Raw genomic sequence first — 23,852 nt, 5'->3', positions numbered from 1 at the left:
TCGTTCCACCTCTTCCTGATGTCATCCCTATTTCTTGGGTGCTGTCCCACTGCGTTGACCCTGTCCATGATTCTTCGCCATAGCTCCATCTTCCTAGCTATGGAGGTTGAAAGACCGCCGCATGGATTCGTGGGTCGTGATAGTGTGGGCGTATTCCTGTTGGCGTGACGGTGGAGGATTTCTTATCACCAGTTTTTCACTCACCTTTGGTGTGGCTGACTTGTGTGGGTGTCTAGATTTTGGCGGATTCCGGCCTTTGGGTCATAATGGCCGTGGCAGAACTCCGCGGCCGCGGCTGTGTGTTGGCGGTCTTCTGCACGGCGGTAAGCGGCTTTTACCGTCAATGTTGTAATGACCACCATAATCTCCTCCATGCTATTATTGCACATTTTAGCTCCATCCAGCATTTAATGGTAGCATATACTGGTCCCGAATGCAGTTGAAGGACATGAAACAGGCCAAATACAGACTGAATCTAGGTGGCCGAAACATCGCACATTAGAAGACAATACCTTATGGACCACATGCTTAAACACCAGTCTCATATTTCCCTATTAATAGAGGCATACTGCCTGGAAACATGTTGGACTATCCTCCTGTTAGATCACTAGAATTAGACACTCCAGTGAGCAGTGGAACTGCAACTGTCAGCAATGTTGGGCATGGGCTCTCTGGCCCATTAATACAATATTTATACCCTGCACCAAGCTGCTTTAAATTGAATTGTTTATTCTATTGATCCAAATACCCTAATAACAGTGGTGCCCCTTCAACAAAGGCAATAACAACTGTTATATGCACTTATCCTATCTGAGGCTCAAGCATATAACCCAGGGAGTGGGTTCTATTGCCCTATAAGGCAGACTTTAAGACTATATAGTAGAGAAGAAAAAAGTGGTTGAGGAACCCTTGGATATACAGTCATCTGTACCATGGGTAAAGAAGAGGTGTGAAAAGAGTTGGAGTTAGCTGGCAGCATCATGGCACTCTCGAACAACAGACATTTGGAGTGAACTGCTAGATGGTGCTGCCATGGATTATAACTGGGAGTACCGGCTGCTTCCTTTAGTCTTGGTATTTGGTGTCCATATGACTCCCCCGGCTGCCCCTAGTGTTGGTCTCGAATGCAGCGGCAGGAACAGTAAATAACCATGGCTCTAAAAAACATATCTACCTTCTGTGAGTTCCACTTCTTACACTCATGCTAATCTACAAGAATCAAAAATAGCTTGTTGAAGATGAAGGATGGAGCAGAAGCTTAATAATGTGATTTATTGGGTGTGGGGGTCCAAAAGGTGAATGATATCACTTTTGATATCCTTATTTTAGTTGAATGATGTCCATACGCTCAGCCTCTATCTGCTCTGTCCCTTTTGCACCCCTTTTACTGGCCTCATAACAGCTTAGATATGCATACCTGAAGGTCTTGCCCACAGTTGCAAGTACTTGTATGCATCACACACACTTGAGGATACTCAACACAATATCGCACATAGTAGTGAACTTGTGAGATATATTACAGAGCTGTGCTCAGTTGGAGGATTTAATCTTGGAGTGCACATTCAGGGTAGGAAACGCAAGGACCGAGTTTATGGGTTGCATCAACAGCTAGGCACAACAAGACTCAGAGCCAGCTCTCACTTTGTTCTAGGACTATCACAACACCCCTTGGTTGAGCAAGTTCATTGTTTACCTGTCAGCATGTGCTGGCCCAAAGAACATGTGTGTTTGGCTATTAGAATAAGTGAAGCTTACAGGGGCCATTCAATGTGAGAAAAACAGTTCTTATTGCCCAGTCTTACATCTATAACAGTCACCACCAGTAGACGTTCCAGAATGTCCCGTACTTTGAAGATGTCTGCTTGGGTTTTGAGACATATTATAGCGTTATTTCCTTTTGCTTAGGGACACCTCATCACATAATACAGGGGGACGTTACGTCACTGTGTGCTATTCATTGAACTGTGGTTCATATTTACATGATATGGTGACGTTCTTGATATGCAAACTCAATGAGTTTAAGATCCCAACAAATTTGTTTGGTAATTACCAGGGTAAGCCAGGGTCAGAAGATAGGTCCTGACACCAAAAGTAATGTGCCACCATTAGGAAATCAGATATCTAAAAAATTGGCGCCTAGTCGCCAACTGGGGCAATTTTGAACATGTAAGGACAGCTGAATAAGTGTTTTGCAGGGTAGAGGAGGCTGCATGTATTTGTGCTAGCAGCAAGCAATGTTTGTATTAATATTGGGGAACTCAACAATAAAACAAACCCACCAGACCATTAAATTGTCCCACCAACAGACAATAACAAGCATTTGCAATGCAATGGGTCTTGCGTTTGCTCGAGTTAGAGCTATTAGCGATGTAAATTCTTAACTGAACTTTTCTTGCCTCATAAATTTAAAATGAAAAGTAAAACAGTTGACATAAGCGAGCCGAATCAAAGCACCACGGCCGCCATGAGCATGAGTGCGAAGGAGAGACACAAAGGAAAATGAAGTTAGCCCGCAGCCAAACGTATCGGCAAATGTGCAATTATCTATGTAACAAAGTCGGTGTCCAAGGCGGTATCAAACCCGCTCTAAGGAGGGACGAACGTAAAGCATTTACCAATTCTAACAAAAGATTTTTGAAAGGGAAGCCCATGAATGAATGATAGTGATGAGTGTGCGGGGGTGTGTTTAAAAACCCATAGATAGATTACAACAGGTAAAAGCACTTGCGTGCTCGACTTAAAAAACGACCTACATGGCTGACCAGCCCCTCTGACTCTGTCAGATTGCCCATAGGCCAGTCTGACCCTAGGGCAGGCCTGGACAGGCTTTTAGTCTACTGGGCATTTCATGGGTAGCATGGAGTCCTTGGAGGCCGGTTTTTAGGGCAGAGGGCAGCTTCTGGTGCTTCTGTCACCCGCCCTCAACGGCTAATTGCAGCAGGAAGAGGAGGGTTCAAGAGAGAAAAAGAAGGTGAGGGACAGCGGGGTAAGGTGGAGACAGAGTGATCAGAGAGGGAGAGGAAAGAGAGGAGAAAATGGATGGATAGATAGAGAGAGATTGCGCAAAAAGATGAAGGGGGGTTGGCTGATGTGAGCATTTTTGCCAGAGCAGCTTTGGTTTTCCATTTCGGTCCTGCTCTAGGAACTACTGTTTCTAAATGCACATGTTTGCAAATTCATAAAATTCAAGAAAAAGATGTTTAAATAAAGCACATTGTTGAGAAGTGTCTGGCTGCCGGCGGGGGAGGAGATGATTATTTCAGAGGTTTCGATGTTACAAAGAGAAGTGTGAGACGAACTCCCTGCCTGACGGTGGGTGAGACAAGGACTGCTCAAGACAGATTTCTAGGGTGATAGTCGGGCTTGAATGAGTTCCCTGTGTTATGATCAGTTTCATTAATCACTTCGATTCACTACCGGTTAGTACAGTCCGATTTTTTAATGTCGAAATCCAATACTTAATTTTGTTCTGACCCTAAAACTAATGTTTTTCGGCAATTCCAAATTAAGTCGTAGAACCTCCTTCGCTTTCACTAATTAGTTTACTATCCAATCATCTTTCTTTTCCTTTAGCCTTTTCCCTTAGTCTCTTTTACACTTCCCCTCTGTTTACTAAAAAATACTCTGCCTTTCTTAATTTTATATAAAGTGGGCAAGATCGAGCTGTAAATCCAATTATTCATGTTTTAAACCCACTCCCTACTTTTAAAGTTTTTATTTTCTATTACCCTTTGCTCTAACGCCTCAAACTTGTCTTCTTCACCGTTATGTATCTAATGGTAATTAACCCGAAACAAATGTCACCACTGAATGTAATTTTGTAAGTTACTTTTTTAACATAATATTTTGTAAGCATTTAAGTTAGTAAACGTATGCATCCATACAGCTGCATTACCGCCGGAAACTGTTATAACACTTAGACTTATTAGTGCTAAGTCGTTTCAGTACCACACTAAACACTTTTGTTTTTTAACATCTTACTTGTTGAGCCATCACATGAGACTAAGGGCCTGATTTGCAGTTTGGCGGATGGAATACTCAACCACAAACGTGACCCCTATCCCGCCGTACTACGAGTGCCATGGGAAATAATGGACTTATAGTAACACATATGTGATATAGGTCGTATTTGTGATGAAGTATGCCATCCTCCATACTCTAAATCAGGCCCTAAATTGTCACAATCCCTTCTTCATTCACTCACACCTCCCTTGCAATTCCTCTGTAGTTTCCAACAATTCTCATAGGTTTATGTCTTTTTTGGGGAAACCATGTGAGATGTGCATGGGGATTTCCAGATACAGTGATCCATACCCCTTGTCTATCCCCCAGACCGGGCGGGCCTTTGTCTCACCCGTTTCGGGTTATATTACATTTAGCCAGTTTGTATCTGTAGGAATCGAGGTCAGAAGTTATAGGCAGGAGAATCACTTTGGGGCCTTTGTCTATTATCCACCCATCACTTCCTCTGATTTATGTCCTAACTCCACCAAAGAAGTGCCTAGTCTGTGGGCATCTCCATGTGGTGAGCATGAAGTCTCTCTTCTGCTCCCACATCTCATGCAGCCAAGGGAGTTAATTTTCCCAAACTGCCATACTCTGTGTAAAATATATGCAGCAATTGTTTGAGCTAGATCATGCCTAACTGGCTTTCAATGGCCATCTCCCTTGAGGCCATCCTAGCTGTTTTCCATTCTTTGTCTTTGAGAGAGCCCACACATCACTCCCAGGATCTTTGTAGAGCCTCTAAGGTATCAGGAGTGCATATAACCAGTGGCCTGCACACAATGAGTATCTTCTTGTGATGTATGTTCCCCATCAGCAGTTTTGTCTTTAGGGGATTGTAGTCAGGGAGTTCCATGAGGCCTTTAATGTAGTGGTGCAAGGCATGTTGCAGTTGTAAACATTTAAAAAATAATGTTTGTGAATATCGTAGGTAAGCTAGACATCCAAGATTGAGCACATAGTTGTGCCGGACATCATATCTCATAATTTAGAAATTCCAATATTATTCCATCCATAGAAGCCCACCAGGCCTTCGACCTGTCTGAGTCTATTGCACAGCCTTAATGGGGTTTCTTTTGGGAGCCGACTGTGCCAGTCATTACACTTTAGGATCTGCTGCCATGCCTCTGTTGCTGGATTGGTTGGTGGAGGGAGGGTTGTGGGTGCCTTGCGCCAGCACAGAGGGTGCAGTTAGTGGTTGTCTCCCGTTGCTCACTTCTCTGTTGTGAATTCTGAGTCTGCTTGAGATTCCGAGACATTCATTTACAGTTATCAGATGAGCATCCCAATAACGAGCAGCCTCTCAGTTGTCACAACGCAGTCGTCACACTGAAATGTGTAACACAGTCATGGCTATTCGCAGTGTGTCCTGCTGCCCAGAAGAGATTGCAAACCTTTGCCAAGGGATGAGTGAAAAGTTGCATGAACGTTGTAAGGGTAGTTCCGAAACTGGTACTATAGGTGTGAAAGGGATATTGTGCTAAATATTACTGCTCACTCTATCAGTGAGAGTAGGGGGAGGGTCGAAGGCGAAACATGAAAGCCAAACCGCTCTGCAGGATTCTAAAAAGGAACATGCAATTGTCCTCCCATGCATGTGCCTTGTTGCAGGCGACATACATGGCAAGGTAGCGAAACCCCTCTGTAGCAATCACCGTGTGAGTTAGCAACAGGAGGTCTGCCTCCCTGGCATGAATCGGGTACACAACAGACTTGGAAAGGTTCACTTTCAAGCCTGATAATTTACCTAGTACCTGGAGCATCTGCAAGGATGTAGGCCCCTCAGGGGTGCATCCATTCTAATCCATTCTGCCAGGTGCTCTGTCGTGATGGCAAAGTGTAGTGGTTCCCCTGCATATTGAAAACCTATCAGATAATATCTCATATATATGCACCCTAGCCACTAGATGGCATTCCAAAGATGCCTGGGTCCCAGATTGACTTTCTTCCCAGCAATGTGAACAGGTAATCTCATCCAACAGAATCAAATGCCTTCTCGAACTCTATCATAAATTATGTTAGCAGCCACTCAACTTGGTCAGTCAGGTGCAGGGCATGGTGAAGGCATTTAGGGCCAGATGTACCAAAGGATTTTATCCATTCTGTGTCTATGGGAAAAAGCTTTCGTACATATGGCCCTTAGTATTTTGTTGTGTACACTTCTGGGGCATAAAGCTGTATTGGTCTGGATTTATCAAGGAACCTATCACCCTGATTATGCAGCTAGGTAATACCTTAGTGAATATCTTGGCCTTGATCTTGGTAAGGGAAATCGGGCTGTAAGTTGAGCAGTGTACTTGCTAATGGCCTGGTTTGTGGCTCCTTCACTGTTTCAGCAGTTTGTAGGTTACGCAGGAACTCCTTAGCCACAAATGCTATCTCAAACAAAGTTAAGAGTCACTAATTGTAATAATACTGATTTATTGTGGAGTGCTGGATTTTACCTGAAATAAGTGTATGGACTTTGACAGATGTTTAATTGAGTGCCACTGATTAGCTGTCATAAAGGCGCCTTCCGAAAGCCAATGGTGAGCCATGCATTAAACCAGAAAGTTCTGAGCCTACTTGTACAGGTACAGAAACACTTGCTGCTAAGCATCAAACAGCTTCTTTTGCACTTAAAGGAAATGCAAAAGGTCGCTGTTACAAAAGAGTTTGAGGGGTCGCTCTTCAGAAGTAATTTTAAAATGCATGCTCCACCAATAAAGGTCTACATACATTCACTCTATGGAAATTAGCTGATTCCACTCTTGATCTAAAACCTCATTCACTATTCCTTTGTGAATTTTAGCTTATTGACTCTTCTCATGTAATCTGGACATTGTGGTGTCAAACCCCATTGTCCTTTGCTGTGAACAGGGAACATCTGTGGGGTGGTCTCTTGAGTGCTTGACACAGAAATGACTATGTTCACCTTCACCACATAACTCTTTATTGTCTTACAATGTAAGATACCTTAGGGGATAAGCTCATCAAATACCCAACGAAATGCCCTTGATCTCCATCATAACCTACTTCCCAGTATCATAATTTGCAGCAATACCAGAAGCCACCACTATCTATAGATACATGTATGAATCTGAAAAGAATCTCGCAAAACTGCTTTTTTTCAAATTACTCTTTAATGGATTTTCAGCTAGCAGTTTTACTGTACACATAAGGGCACAAGTGGCCAAATAAAATCATCAGAAAAAAGCTCTGTGAGCATTTGCTGTTACTTTACAGGGAAAATGAAACATTACCTCGCAAACCAACATTAACAGTTCCCCAGCCAACCGATACTTCTCTGACTTCATCTCCACCATTATCAGATGTTATACTTTTATGGAGGTTGGACATACGATTTAGCTCCATTGGCCATTAGAAGGTCGTTCAAATTATTAGTAGTTGCACCACTGCCCCTCTGTCTTTGTTGAGCATACGTGCTGCCAGCTTGACCATGCTCCATTTTTTGCAAATCATGGAGCCATATCTTTGTGTTTATGGCAGCACATTTCTTCTAACTCCTCAGTATGATCCTTTGGCAATTACAAGTACTGAGCTGATATAGCTCAGATGTGTTCTGTGCCCTTGGTTCTATGCATGTATCATAATAGAGACAGAGATGGACTAGGCGCCAGTCTTCTGCTTATCACCTCCACTCTAAGTGGGTGATTTCCTCCCAGATGAGTGATTTCCATCCAAAGCACACACCCAAACCATCTGAAAGAAATCTACCTGCATGTTTTGGCATCTAGAGCAGGCCTCAGATACTCCCTAATGCATTGCCTGCTAAGCCAACAGGAGTCAAGCGGGTCTGGTGCAAATAACCGAACTCTGTATGTCTGAACCATGGGTTTCTTTTCACTCTTTTGGCATATTCTAGTGTTTTTAGTGACACCCTATCTGTGGGTGCCTAATGCAAATCTAACTCTGATTTCTTCTTCAGTTCTCAAGAATCAGCGTTAAAATTTGGCGACATTGCTGAATGCAAGATGGTCACAGCATGCCTGTATTTCTCATAGATTTATAATATTGTGAGCACCTCTGACCCTTTGAACTTAATTTCCTCCCCAAGTCAATCTCGCTGCCCTTGCTATTGCATTAAATGTCATGAACTGCCACAGTGCCAATCTAAAACCTTCCCTCAAAGATTCAAGTGTGCATATTGTCCCATTACAATATGTCACCTTCTGAAACCGTTCTCACTTCTATCCGTGACTGATTATCATGTCATTTTGTTCTGTCTTTGAACTTCTAAAGGCACCACAGCAGGATCTCATGGGTATATAAACCAGATACATTAAGCATCCCCAGGTACTGCATCAGCTGTACCCCACAGCAAGTAGTGCTCTCAGCCGCACCCTAGTCAGTTTTGTGAACTGTAGTAGCATATCTTGTATCAGTAATAGAATATCTACTCAAGCCTATTTTCCGTGGTTATTTTGTTTAGATTTCAGCTGTGTTTTCTCATTGTTTTCCAAACCTTTTAAAATTAGTGCTTAAGAGTTTACTTCAGCTGCTTACCCCCAAAATAGATAGAAACTGTATTTTTTCAGTGTTTAAAAACATTTTCTAAAGCACATATTTAACTTAGAGAAGAGTTAATGCAGGATATGTAGTGTTTCCACATTGGTAGTGTATCCAATGGACTTATCTTGGTCTGTTTTAAGTATTGAACATCTGTGTATTGCTCTCTCACTCACATTTTCATCTCATTGCCCTCTATCACATCTCTTTACCTTTCACTCTGTCACAAATGTAATGGATACCCTGTCACCTATCTTACAAGTGCAATTGGATATAATCCACTTGTAATGAAGTGGACATGATATCCATAACATTTGTGACAGAGTGTTCTGTCTGCCAAAATCTAAATCAGGCCACCTGTCTGGTTTACAGGAATGTTAATGTATTAAAAAAGTAAGAGTGTTATATTAACATGCTTTATTAAAGAAATTCCTGGTCACAATTGGGGGTCATTTACCCACTCCTTACTGAATACCATGACATTGTAGGGTGGTAAAGCCTGTGCATAGGGTGGTAATGCATAGTGCATTGTGAAACCTGTAACATTTTAAATTATACTAAATTAATTTGTAGCCCTGCATCCTAAGGCACATGAAATGTGTTAGCCTTAGAACTTTTGTCTCAAAAACCCCAGCACTAAAGGGCAGTTGGTTAATAAGCTGGGGTTAGCTGAAGGTATCACTTACAACAGTGGGACTCCTTGCAGCTATGAATTGCATTAGTATATGGAAAGCCTTCTGTCACGTTTTCACCACTATGCCATGTGCATTGTTAGAGCTCTCTTTTCACAGGTACCTGTCAATACACCTTGCAATGAATGTGTAAAAACTGAGGTGATTGGAACTTGACCTGCTATTAGTACTGACGTGCTGAAAAAAAGAGGCTGATGGATCATAGGACTTTACCCATTGTGTGTATGTGGGCAAATGTAATAGTATATTTTGGCCAAAGTTCTTATGAGGCAGCTGTTTCAAAAGTCAGTAAAAAAATTAAGCACTGCAAAAATATCACATTTCATTTTATTATTCGTAGATTCTTTACAGTGTATAAAATAATTGAATCAGACCTAAAAAAATATGGTTCTAAGCCCTACACTTTTAATCCAGGCAGTCAAACCTGCAGGAAATAAAAGGGAAGAAACAATATTTTGTGACAACCCTAAGCAGCAAATCTCAAGCGGAATAATCGTATACCAGCCTTTTTTTGCTACTTCCTTGTATAACAAAGTTACATTGTATTGATCCCTTGCACAAGAAGTAAAAATTACCCCTTCTTTCCCACTTTCCTTTCTTTATCATTTTAATTTGTGATTGTGCAAGTGTTTATCAGTGTTCATATGTTTACAATGATGAGGGCTGTTTCCCTTTTGGTGGGGTTTATTCAGTTATTGTAGGTTTAAACCTAAACCAGGATAGCCTTATCATATCCTACATGGAGCCCCTGCCAAGAAAAAAAAAAATTGTGCTCCCTCTGGGTCCACCCCAAAAACCATCCATCAAATTGGCTGTAAAAGCAGGCCAAATAGTAGATGTCAAAATTTGCAGCACCGAGGCCACTCCCCTCCGAACATATGTACGGCTTTCGCTATAACTAATCTTTCCCTGGTATTCCCCATATCAATCCTGGCAAGAGTTTATTGAGTTCTCTGAAATTGCTCATTTTGACGAATATAGATGTTGGCTCTAAAAGGGATCAAATGCTAGGCCACTGCCAGTCTACCTAATGCAGAAAGTGGCAGTTTACACCAAAAGAGAGTTGACTGCTTGATATATGTCATTATTTTCTCAATATTGCTAGTCATGAGTCTTTTGTCATCATGGCATATTTAGAATCTAAATATTTAAATGCTTAAAAGTGCTGCAACTTTATTGAGCTGATCAGAGGTATTAAATGGGCCAAGGGGAAAACGACATGATTTCACCCAGTTCATGACCAGAAATGTTACCAAATCTAGTTCTGTCATTATCTCAGGTAGAGTGCTAGACAGGTCTCTGAAAAGCAGGCGTGCATCATCAATGTTCATTGAGACATCATGCACACTATGCAGCAAAAACCCTTCACAGTCTCATGCCCTCTCGTACATCAAACATGCCACGGAATCCATGATGAGCATAAACAGCAGTAGCAAGCTAATGCACCCATGTCTTGTGCCCCTGTGAATGGATCATTACTCTGAAATTAATTAACCAGTGAGTGCTCATTTGAGCAACTGATTGCAAATATCCCAGTTTAATCCATTTAAGAATACTCGCACCCATGCCAATTCTTTCAGTGCCTCAAACAATTATGACCAAAATAATGTATTAAATGCCTTCTTTCTATCTAATGAAGCACCAGCAGATATTAGGCATTCATGTGGGGCTTCTAAAGGAGAAAGACATTACATCTCAAGGTAACATAAGTGCTGCACCCAGGGATAGATTCTCCTTGATTCTGATGTAATAGATCTTGCAATAATGACAGTTGTCTATCAACAACCATCTTCCCCAGGATTTTGTATTCCAAACATAGAAGGGAAATAGTCTATATTATTTGACATCCAGCGTCTCTCCCAGCCTTGGACAGCACTATAATAATGGCTTCCCTTTGTCGTTTTAGGTAATATTCCTTTCTCAGGGGGCTTTTCATACATGGACAGAAGTTTGGTGACCAACAGCATGTTCTAAAATTGCAGAGGCAGTCGATCGGCACCAGAGTCTTGACAACGGCGAGCTGATCCACGGTTGCAATTATTTTATTAGTGTAGGCGGTATCTAGCGACAGTTTGATCTTGGATTTGTCGTGCAGACAGCACAGTGCTCCAGTAATCCGCTATAAACTCTGTGGCCCCATTAATAGGTGCAGAGTATAAAGTGGTATAAAAGTTTGCATTTGCTTTCTTAGTTTCCATTCACAAGCACCATGGTGTCTGTCTCTGAACTTACTCACAAAGCTGCTTCATAGCCAACCATGGCAGAAATATCCTTGGCCAAATAATCCCCCAGTTTACCCTAAAAAAAAAATTAATTACGCTGTAGTGGGCAGATGAAATTCTACTGATTACCATTCTCTTTAGAAACCAAAGACACTGTTGGAAATGATGGACATGTGCTATACAAAAACCCCACAGGACAGCACTCGTATTGCAAAACGTCCTTCTTAAATAATAAAATGTTAAAAATCCTGAACAGCAGTACACTTATAACAAACATCTTAAATGCTCCTCTGAAACTCACAGTGGACTATATCAAAAATTCTGCCCCTAGGTTAATGAGGAGTTTAGAAAAATGAACATTAAGAAAATTGAAAAGAAGTTATGAAATCCACATTTCATTACTCAACCCGACGCCTTTAAAACAAGTCAGCAAATAATCCAATTCCTACCTTGTCCATGCCAGATGTTCACGTCCAAACAACATCAGCTCATGAAAGAACAGACCCAAGTTATTTTTGCAAGTACCCAGTCACCACCCTCAGCATCGTATGTCTGGGGAAAAACAAACAAAAAGAGACTCCTCTGATCCGGAATCCCACTCCCTCCTTCCCCAGTCAAGCATAGACACCTACAGTACCCACAGAAAATAGCATCATATGGCACCGTTTTCAATCCTTTCCCAATATGATCCTTGTCAAATTCAGAAATTCGTTCCACATTGCAGATTATGTACATGTAGTCTGCTTTTTAAAATCTTATTTGAACCTCTCTGCCTACACCCAGCTGCTCACTACAAAGACATCGTTGGCATCAGGCACCATCGCCAACACGCTGATGGATGAATGAGAGCTCAATAAAATACCGATTCGGGATCTCACCTCTAAGCAATCTCTGTCCCAATAACATACTTCCTCCGTTTCTTGTTAAAACTATTGAACTCGTATTGCGGCTCTATTCAGATCTCAGTATGTAACCAACATCTTTTGGAAGCTTGCTTGGTAATTCTTTTGGATGTCTCAGCACCTTGAAGATAAGTTATCAGATTGAGTCACCTGTGGGCCAGGCAAAGCCCACTGTTTTTCAGAATATCTGTCTTCCAGCTGCCAGGTTTACTCTTACCAGCAGTCACATGTGCAGTGGTTGTTCTGATTGGCAGCGCTGCCCTCCTTTTAGAGGGAAGGCATAGATCCAAAATTGATCATGTCTCCTTTAGAACGATTTATCTCATTCCAATTTTCCAAAACACATTCCAATGCCTTTCTGACAAGTGGAAAGTTTCAGAAGCTGAGAGAGTCTGAAAATGTAACTCTCGGGGTGGAAGTCCCAAAAAACTATCTTAACCACACCAAGGCCAATCCTTGGCCTGAACCTGCTCCTGCATTCAGGAACCCTTTGCTCACAACTTTTACCAAATTCTCCCTCAATTCATGTGAACTTGAAAAAAATGTTATTTTTCTACCAGCACTTATAAGAGGCTTTAATGCGTCACTGCATTCTAATAATGGGCCGTTCTTTCTTTCCTTTCCTTCACTCCACATTCTTAAATGTAACACTTTACTCTGTTCTTTCAATTTACTAAGCACCTGTAACCCCTTTGGATTACTTGTGTATGAAATTGTTGCCTCTAATTGAAACATATCCTCTCAAAGTTTAACTTCTTAGTTTCCAGTACGTCCTATGTACCTTTACGTTCAAATTTTAAGCACTCTTATGATCCCCGGTATCTACAGTGTGGTGTGTAAAACGTGTGTGTAGGTGAACTGTAATGCATAACAGCCCACTGTCTAACACGATACCCCAAGGAAGTTCTACCTATCTGCATATTCTCTTTTGGGTCTATTTGAAGTGATTTGTTATTGTGAATTGTCATCCTGTAGGATCTGAATATGATTTGCGGGTCTGCACAGTGTACCGTCACTGATTGAAGGTGCATTAGTGGGAGAAGGGGTCTGAGGGACACGTAATTTCTAGATAGAGGAGAAGCAATATGAGCAGTTGTAGATTTGTCCTTGGTTTTCTTCTGTTACGAGGCTTCTGTCCCCAACTGCGCTGCAGACAGAAAGAACAGCTATTGTTTCAAAATGACAGCATCGTGCTTCTCAGTGCCCTACTTAGTGACAGGTATTGTGTACTTTACAAATATGTGCTTCTCTTGTATTTTCCCAGGCGCACAACCTCTTCGAGTTGCTCAGCCTACAAAGGGCCTTCGTGACTACTTCAGGAAGAATTGTTGGATGTGTCACCAGAAATGAGGTATATGATCACAAGATGTTGCATTGAGTGTTGTTGAGAGTTAGATGCTGCGGGGTGTATGATATGAGCTCGAAGGGCTAAGCAGAACAGTTGCAATAACTATTCCCAGCAAATAAATGAATGAATTATTTTTAATTGTATACTCTTCACTGCCCTCCAATATCCTCAGCTTCTTTGCAATGTAATAATTGGAAGAGGTCTTTCGTCATTAAAAAGGAAGTCTTACAAGAATATGCAGGGCTTTTTTTTATTTCCTTGAGGACATGCAATCATGGATAAAGAGACCAAATTGGAATATGACATCCAGGACGAGGCAGAGCAGTGACCTTAGGGTTGCTGTATCTTATTTGGGCCGAGGTAGCAAAATAAAGGTGAATATTAAGAAAAATGCCTGAGGAAATGGGCTCGGAGATCCAGGATAAGCAATAGCAATGAGAGCTTAAGATCCAGGATCAGGTGTAAGAATGAGGGCAGGAGATCAAGTGAAGATTTAGGCCCTGATTGCGATCTTGTCTGCATTGCCATTGAGACCGTCAATGCTGAGAGGGTGAAGCTGCCGGCAAGGCGGAGGCCCCATGCTCAACGTATTACGATGTTTCCACCGGACTGACCAGTGGAACGTCGTATTATGACGTTTCCGACGGTCAGCTGGGTGGAAATAGTGTGGTGGCATTGTTGGCAAATGCCATCACAAACCAGCACCTTTGATACCTTCCGAGGATGTTGGCAGGGGGCCCCTACCACTGGCTTTCTGCCAGCCTTTCCTTGCGGTGCAACTGCCATGGAAGGGCTTAAGGAAAGTGAAGTCTTGATCAGCATGGCGGTACAACCATGAGCACTGCCGTAGCTGACCACGACTTCGACCACCGCCAACCCGTCAGGATCTAGGAGGCAGGATCATAATCTGGGAGTCGGACTGCCAGGAGTGTGGCAGTCTGACCACCACCATGGTTTTAGCAGTCCTCGGACTGACAAAATCCTAACCGGCCCCTTAGACTTGATATCAGGGATTGGACAGATGAGAGCTGAAATTAGACCTAGAAAAAGGCAATGGAAAGAAGGCAAATAGGCTTAGTCAGGGAGGCGAGTATTGCTTGTGATGGGTTATTTGGCAAAGAACTTGAGACATGACGGAGTTAGTTGGTCAGAGTCCTACATCCATACGCCTGTAGCTTCTGCCCTTATGTTTATTCTAAGCAGGGCTCCCTGGCATGAAATATGGAAAGTTTTGAGATGGGGTCATAGATCTAGTGTAAGGCAAAGGGCTGGAAGTTTGATAACCAGGATGATGTGGGGAATGGGGGACGAGATCCGGCATCAGATGAAGAATCAGACATTATGGGGGTTATTCTAACTTTGGAGGAGGTGTTAATCCATCCCAAAAGTGACGGAAAAGTGACGGATTTACCACCAGCCGTATTACGAGTCCATTATATCCTATGGAACTCGTAATACGGCTGGTGGTATATCCGTCACTTTACCGTCACTTTTGGGACGGATTAACACTCCTCCAAAGTTAGAATAACCCCCTATATCAGTTGTCACACAGATGAGTATAGAATGAGACTGAAGAATGGGGCTCTATTCAGGGTCAGGCAGAGGACGGAGGCATGAAATGATTTGAGGAGAGGAATCAATGCATAGTGCTCGCAGGAGTTTCTGTTTCACAGACCCTCATATTCTTATGTCTGTTCTTGCTGTTATGATGTCTTGATTAGTAGCTGCGCTACCAAGCTTAGTAAATTCAAGCAAGCTTGGAAGATTGAACAGACAGCAACCAAAGCGCTGAAGGGTCTAACAGACAGGGATTTCAAGTTTGGATATTCACATTACAGTGGATCTCTGACACCAATATGTGACTTTTTAAAGCTTTCAATGACAGATTTATGCCTTTGTCTTTTCTGTTGTTTCCAAAACTCATTTTTACACATTGCTGAGTACTGAACTTTCGCCCGTCTGAGTTCACTCATGCCAAGAGTTTGATTGCGTAGGGATGTTTTAGGTCTTATTCTGTCAGAAGTGCAGGATGTAATGAAGAAAGTCTTTGTTGAATAAAAGCATGTATTGTATGTATCTTTTCAGTTGAAAGCTACAATTGAAGATTTGGCCAATCCTAAAACTCCAAAGTGAGAAAGGAAACCGTGTCTAACTCTAAAACATCAAATGAGGAGTGAAGAAATGCAGCACAAAGATGCAACTCCAGCAAGAATAAACATAGAATTCCAGCACACCCCAACATCTTCATAGAAAAGGAATGAAGGACCTTACAACAACCTGCAATGTGAAGTAAGCAAGGACTACAGCACACTCCAAACCACCAAAAAGAGGTCACAAAGGGCTACAGGGCACCCAAAACCCCTAGAAAAAAGGCTATAGGGCTCTAGAAACCAGAGAGTGTCCAATTAGAAGCAAGGAAGTACTTAATCATACCCCCGATTTCAAAAGAAGGACCACACAATGCCAGAAAAAACCCAAACCTCTGATCCATAGTCAGGAAAGACGTCTGCATTACACAAAAGCTTCTATGAGAAGAACCATAGGACACTGGCATTCAGCAAAAATGTCAGCTAGCAGAAAGAACTCCAGTTCACCCTAAGCCCTCCAAAGACAAAAAGAACCATATCAGACTCAAGCAAACCCCAAACCTCCAAAAACAAGGGAAGCATCCAAAGATCCTAACATCCTAAAGGTAAAGGACAACAATACTCTATCAACATTAGTACCCTATAGTGAGGTAAAGAAGCTCTAGAACACCTCCAATACCTCCAGAGAAAATACAATAGGACTCCAGTGCACATTAATAACTCAGTGAGGAAAGGAGCAGATGGCTCCATCGCATTCCGGCCTTCAAAACAAAGTAATCAATAATTCTAGCACACCCAAACGCTCAACAAAGAAGGACCAGAGGTCTCCAGTGCACCCTATGGCCTCTAGTGATGAACATCAAGAGACTCTAGCAAACATAGTGCCTCCTAAGAAAATGGAGGAAAAACTAAACATACCTCAAGAGATCGAACTGATGCCAGCTTCTCCCAAAACCTCACTAAAGAAAGACTGATGGACTTCAGTATACACCAAAACCTACATGATAAAGGAACAGTAGACCTCAGACACACTCCAAATGACCCCAATGAAATAGACAAAAAGACTCATCACAGGTTAAAAATATGGAAAGAGGTACAGGACGACTACAGCTCATCCCCACTCCTCCAAAGACAAAGGAAACAAGGGACTCAAGCTCACTGTATAACAGCTTAACTGAAGTATTGAAGAATGTCTGCAACCACCAAAACTTTAAATAAGAAGGACAATAGGATGCTGGCATACACCACAAACTCCAGCAAGACAGAATATAAAACTCTAGTTCACCACCAATGCTCCAAAGAGAAGTACCAAAGGACTGTAGCACACAAAAGAAACTCCAAACATAAAAGGAAAGAGTCCAGCCCATCCAGAAAACGAAGGGATGCAATGCACTCCCAACCCTTAGAAACAATGGAATAAAGGGCTTCTTCACATTCCAAACACTTTCCGGAGACAAACAAATGAACTCTAGTACACCACATATTTTTCAGTGTGAAGGACAGAAGAACTGAAGCACACCTTAAATACTCCATCATAAAAAACTGGGGACATCAACATACTCTGAAATCTTAAATGAAAAGAAACAAAGGTCTTAAACAGCAAAATATCTACAACAAAACAAAGAACTCCCTCACACATCCCAAACTCTCCAAAGAGAGGGAAAAAGGATTACTCCACACCATACAAACTAGAAAGGAGTGCAATAAAGGTCTTCTGTGTACCTCAAAAAGAAAGGATCTGTGTACCTACAATAGAAAGGATCAAAGTACTATAACAAACCCAAAATCACCCCGAGTAAAGTAGTAAAGAAATAAAAGAATTATTTATACCTTCCAAATCCTCCAATGACAAGACAACAAATTACTTCTGCACACTCCAAAGTCACCAGAGAATAGATCAAACATCCCTTTTCATGTCGGCTCCCCCATAGAGAATGAATGTTTTCAGCAGACCACAAATCTGATCTGACAAATCTGATAAGAACAAAAGAACAAAGTTATGCAGTTTCCCCCAGTAATCTTCAAAGAGATAGCAAGCTGGATTAGACCCAAAACACTTGCAGAAGAAACATAACACATCATCACATCCAAGCAATTCTGAGTGAAGAAACACACACATATTCTTCAGAGAAATTGAGAAAAGCACCCGGTGTAATCCATTGCTCAAGTGCGCATGAACAAAAGAAGCCACCACACCACAAACTCTTCCTTGACAAAGTAGACATGAGTTTAAAATACGCCGAAGGCTACAACAAGAAGAAGCAAAAAACTTTGCAGACTTCAAAACCTGCATCGGGAAGAAGCAAAAGACTTTGTCATAACTTCATAATTCTAATATAGCATATAAGATGGTGCACACCCAAATATCTTTAAAAATATGATATGCTGGAATCTATCATACTGCAAAACTCCTATAAAAAGGGAAAAGTAGAACTTGATTATCCTTACAATCTGCAAAAATGCAGAGTGAAGGGGCCCAGCGGACTTGTTACCTCTGCACAGAAGAAACACAGGATTTCAGCACATGCCAACTCCTTCAGAAAAGAAGAGAGGGTGTAAAAATGATTTAGAGCAATATCAAACTTCCAGCCAGTTGGTGCAAAAAAACATAATCACATACCAAATCCTCTTTGGAGAAAATAACGAATGAATCCAACACATCTCCAAACTTCTATGGAGACTTAGCAAAAGGGACTCCTGCTCACCCCAAACACTTCTGTATAAGGAGCCACTTGCTTTCATAATACCCAACACTCTCAACGAGAAAGAATGAGTGTACACCACATACTCTCCAGTGAAAAGAAGTGTGTGCATGTCAGAGCATCCAACAAGAAGGAAATTACTTTATTACATCACAAAACTTACATAGAGCATGAAGCAATAGAAATGAATGATTCTGAGAACCTTCAAAACAGATAGAACAAAAATCCATAATCCTTCAAACCTCCAACAAAGAAAAATAGCACTCACCATAGTCTGTCATTGCTGAAACATTGGTGTCAAGCATATTCTTTATTGTATGTTCTAAATAGAGTTAAAAAATGACTCCTGCACATACAAAAACTACAAAGAAAAGGTAAGGGGATAAAGCACAACCCAATTCCTCATGCAGAAGGAAAAAGATTCCAAAACAGACCATCACTCCCAATGAGAAAAAAAAAGTAAATAAAGCCCTCCCCAAAATCACAAGAGGGAACAAGGAAGAGACTCAAACTTGCCTGAAAACCTTCAATTGAAGTATCAACTGGCACTTACACACAGCAGATAACACACTGTACATGCCAAAGCCTCCACTGAGAAGGAGTGATGAATTCTAATACACCTCAAACCCTCCAAAGTTGGGAACAAAAACTCTGGCATAGTCAAAACAGGCATATAGAAATAAAACAAACATTTGCAATGCAATGGGTGTCGCGTTTGCTCGAGTTAGAAATATTAGCGTTGTAAATTCCTAACTGGGCTTTTCTTGCCACACAAACTGAAAATAAAAAGTAAAGCAGTTGGCATAAGCGAACCAATTCAAAAAGCCACCGTGAGCGTGAAGGAGAGAGACAAAAGGAAAAATGTGTTTGCTCACAGTCAAAGTTATCCGCAAAAGTGCAATTATCCATACAACAGAGTCGATGTGAAGGCGGTAACAAAACCGCCCCAAGGAGGGACAAAGGTGGAGCATTTACCAACGAAAACAATGGATTTTTGAAAGGCAAGCCCATAAACGAGTGATAGTGATGGGCGTGAGGTGGGCGTTGTTAAAAGCCCTGATGCATACCAACACGTCGGAAAAGCAGCCCTTGCGTGCTGTTATGCTCGACCTAAAAAGCACTCAAGCAGGCTCCACCCACATTTAGAAATAACAAACTGATACAGAGCAACCTAAGATTTCTAGCAAGAAACAACAAACGATTCTAGCACATTCCAAATTCTCCTGAACAAAGTAACAAAACAATCCAGCATGCATCAAATGGCTAGAGATAGGGAAAAAAGGGCTCTGCACATACCAACGTAAACCATAGAGATGGAACAAAGGACTCAAGCAGACACCATACCAACAAAGTGAAGGAACTAAGAAAGTACCAAATCACAAACATCTAACACATAGAGTGAACTACAGCACACTCCAAAACATCTACGGAGAAGAAATCTAGAAGTATCATAGTCAACAAAACCTCAAATGAGCAGACATTGGGGAGGTCAGGATACCACTTGAGAAACAAAACAAAGAATTCTGCCCAACACAAGATAATCACTAAGCAGAAACAAAGGACTTCAGGTTAGTGAAGGAACAGGAGAATCCAGCACTCCAAAACCTTAATAGGAATGAATAAAGGTTTCAGGCACACCCGAACAATTTCATCAAAAAACACACCCCATATCACATGTGAAAAGTTACAAAGCAATCAAGCACACCCTAGTCTGCCAATGAGAAGGTTAGATAACTCTGGCAACTGTTAACACCTTCATTAACAAGGGACGAATACCACATGCATTTTGTTAATTCTTCACTGAGAAGTAACACATCACCCATGCATTCCCCAAATACATCAATAAGGCCGAAGAAAGGCCACCGCTATAGGAACGGCTACCCAACACCCCATATTCCAGAAAAGAAGAACAGCTAAGCAGTTCAGCACTCCCATAAACCTCCGAAGACAACTTACAGCACCCTTGAGGGGAAGGAAACAGTCAGACGCCCACGGTTCCAAGTCAATGATTTCCCCAAGGATTGTAAACAATTCAGTTTTTCTCGCCGAAAACCTACTCTTGCTTGAATAGTCCACAGAGTTTCATGAAGATACCTATCAAGCAGCTTGTGCCACCAGAGGGGAATGTAGGGAAGTCTTTCAGCAGGATCCCTTGATTGTGCACGTCTCTGGCTAATATTATGGTGTGCAAATCAGCATCGATAACTGGGGTTTCCCTGCATAGGTTCAGCATGACCATATCCATGCCAGATTTTGACGGTGATTATGGACTATGTAATTGATTTCCATTCAGATTCCCTGTATGTAAATGTATCTTATATGAATATTCTGAAAATCTAGCAGTACCTACTTTGATATCCCTGAGCAAGAGTACTCTTCAGATGCCCATGCTGTTCCTCCCAACTCGTAATCAGGCCGCAGCCCTGTTTCGCTTCACTGTGGCGTTGCTTGCCCTGTAACCAATGCTCCTTCTGCTTTTAGTAGAATGTCTCTCATGATCACAGGTCATAATTCTCTGTAACTTTTTTTGGATTGTGCCTTACACTTTCCTGGAGCATCCCAGTGGTAAAATATGCCTTGGATGTAAGCAGTCTGGTTAAAGCATTTCAATCTCAACTAAAAAGAGTATATAGGGATTATTATAATGATATTGCGTAATTGTTCCACAGTTAACAGGTTCGCAACCTAATCCGCCTTTATATTTACTTTCAGTTCCTTTTCTAACAACTAACACAAATGCTCTTCTGTGTAAAGTATATTAAACATGCTTTCAGATATCCTGCAACTTATTTATTTGATTCCCACAAGGGCATTCTTAACGTGTTCATTCGGTATCAAATGTTTAAATGTAAACTTCATTATAATCATGGCATACTTGTGCGCTAAATGTCAACTCTGTGCATGTATTTTCCTAGACCCTATTTCCAGGCTCTGTATTTGTGGAGGTGGAGTTCCCAGTGTTCAGTTGGTGGCTTGAGAAAGATTGTTTTCACAACTTTCTTGAATGTTACCAAACTGGGTTAATTTCTCTGGTGTGGGTTCAAGTGTTCAGAAGTTGTAAACCCCGTACCATGATTGTTATGCTTTGTGTGCTAAGTCAATCAAATTCAGGTTATGAAATTAGTTTTCCATTTTCCAGTGCAAGATTGTGTCCGGGGAGTATTGGGGTACGGGATTCTACACTTATTGTACCCTTTTTCCTGATTCCTAAATGTAGGATTATGGAAGGTTTATGGTGTTTTAGGATGGTCAGTCTGCAAAAGTAGATGACCACCCAGAAACTCATAGGTTTGTCTGTAATTACCTCTTTCAGGTAATTTACTCCCTGGAAGCACATGTAAATTTACTCCTGTCAAGGGCAATGGAAGGTGGATTGAACAGCAAGGAACACCCTCATATTTAATGGTTATGTTAGGGAAGGGTTTCTTCAAGTGCGTGATGTTCCCTGCTGGGCGAACACGGTTATGTCCTTGCTCACAGTGCCAAAGTGAAAGGAGGAACTGCACACAGGTTCCTGATCTCGCAGGTGTGGCCATGAGCGACCACACCACCCTTTCTTTATGCCCTCAGGCCGTGCCCAGCCCTTGGTGTGAAGGCAGTAACTTTGTATGATAGAGGCGGGCACTCTCACTGAGCAGACACAGTCCTGCAACTTCTGGCTTGGTGTGGAGTTCGAGCAAAGTTCATACTTCTGGCTCCAGACCCCTTTGTCAGTTATGCGAGCCAGAAGGCTGGGGGCAACGTCTGACCAGGTAGCAATGCCCACATTTGGAGGGACTGTTGCAAACCCGGATTTGTGATCTGTGGCAGTGGAATGGCCAGAGCACACTGAAGCGCTCCAACTGGGGGAGCTTGGAGCTGTTGCTCCTTTCCAGTTTGCACCATCAATTTCTCCTACATCACTACTTGGCTCCCTCGACGCGGTATCCACCCACCTAAACCAGGGCACATTCCTTGCTAGGGCACATTCCTTGCTACTGTGGCTTGGCCATGGTGGACCGTGACCATAGTTCCTTGAATGTTCACAACCTGCCAGATCTCTTTCTTGAAAGGTGTGCAAAACTTCCAGCCAGGATGGCGGTCTTGCATGATGACTTGGCCACTTACCCTCAAGTCTGATGTCACCACCCTTCTGCCTTGGCTCACTCGATTTGTGGTGATACTTCTCTTTCCTCATGCAGCTTTTTGTAGCCAAGGTACCGGGCTTCCAGTTGGGATCCACAGGGATATTGTCTCAGGTTGATCACTGTTAGAAATGGGGTCTCTAGTTGGCAGTCGGTTTGCACCCTGTCCAAGTAGGGACCCTCACTCTAGTTAGGATAAGGGAGATATCCGCTCACATAACCCCTGCTCACCCCCTTGGTAGCTTGGCACGAGCAGTCAGGCTTATCTCAGAAGCAATGTGTGAAGCATTTGCACATAACACACAGTAATAAGTGAAAACACTACAAAAGGACACCACACCAGTTTTAGAAAAATAGCCAATATTTATATATATAAAACAAGACCAAGTACGATAAAAATCCAACATGCAGTAAGAAAAATATGAATTCTGCAAGATTTACTCAAAACTACAGTTCCTTGAAGTTGATAGCTCCACCTGGGGCTATAACGGCGTTGTGATCAACAAAACCAACAGCTCAGGCCGGCCGCGCCGTTGCGGGCCAGCTACGGTGTAGGGAAGACCCGCAAACAGTACCTTGGATTTGCAGGGCGTCGTGATCCTCGTTGTGAGCTCCGGAGAGCGGTGTCGCCTGCATCGGTTCCGGAGTTGGTTCCGGACTCGTCAGGCCCTTGAAGTCACGCACCTCGGGGATCAAACTCTGGGCTGATGAAATCAGGTGCGCTGGCGTGGATGGCGTCGGGGCTGCGGTGCGAAGCGGGACGATGCGACGTGCGGTGCCCACAGGTCACGGTGCAGGCAGCGGTTCGGTGACGGCATCCAGCGGCGTCGGTGAGACCAGGGCTGCGGTGTGAAGCGGGGCGGTGCAATGTGCGGTGTCCACAGGTCACGGTGCAGGCAGCGGCGTCGTCGTTGCGGAAGCGCTGTCGTCGGTAGGCCCAAGCCAGCAGTGCGGGATGGGATGGTGCTACGTGACCCTCACAAGCGGTGTCCACAGGCCACGGTGCAGGCAAGGATGCCTCGTGACGACACTGGAGCCGATGGTGCTGGCGTCGGTGGACGGGGGCTGCGGCGTGGGACGGAACAGTGCTTCGTGCTCCTCCCAAGCGGTGTCCACAGGCCACAGTGCAGCAGGAGCGACGTCGTCAGGGATGCCCAGGCTGCGGTGTGAGCAGGAGACGCCGGAGTGCGGGGCCCACAGGTCGTGGTGCGAGCAGCGGCTCTGTGAAGTCATCCGATGGCGGCATCGGTGAGACCAGGGT

At 42.8% G+C, this 23,852-nt stretch overlaps 1 protein-coding gene across 1 annotated transcript in view; it reads left to right on the top strand.

Moving 5' to 3' along the window:
- LOC138300562 (chloride channel protein ClC-Kb-like) overlaps positions 1–21,244 on the top strand; it is a 198,584-nt gene extending 177,340 nt beyond the window's left edge. Inside the window, exons 19-20 of the mRNA XM_069240102.1 lie at positions 13,595–13,681; positions 15,764–21,244. Coding sequence (XP_069096203.1) covers positions 13,595–13,681; positions 15,764–15,811 — 135 coding nt within the window. The 3' untranslated portion in view covers positions 15,812–21,244. The remainder of the gene's footprint in view (positions 1–13,594; positions 13,682–15,763) is intronic.
- The last annotated feature ends 2,608 nt before the right edge of the window (positions 21,245–23,852 follow it).

This window comes from Pleurodeles waltl, chromosome 6 (assembly GCF_031143425.1).
Source record: "Pleurodeles waltl isolate 20211129_DDA chromosome 6, aPleWal1.hap1.20221129, whole genome shotgun sequence".
Taxonomy (NCBI): Eukaryota; Metazoa; Chordata; class Amphibia; order Caudata; family Salamandridae; genus Pleurodeles; species Pleurodeles waltl.
This window is presented reverse-complemented; position numbering and strand designations above follow the sequence as displayed.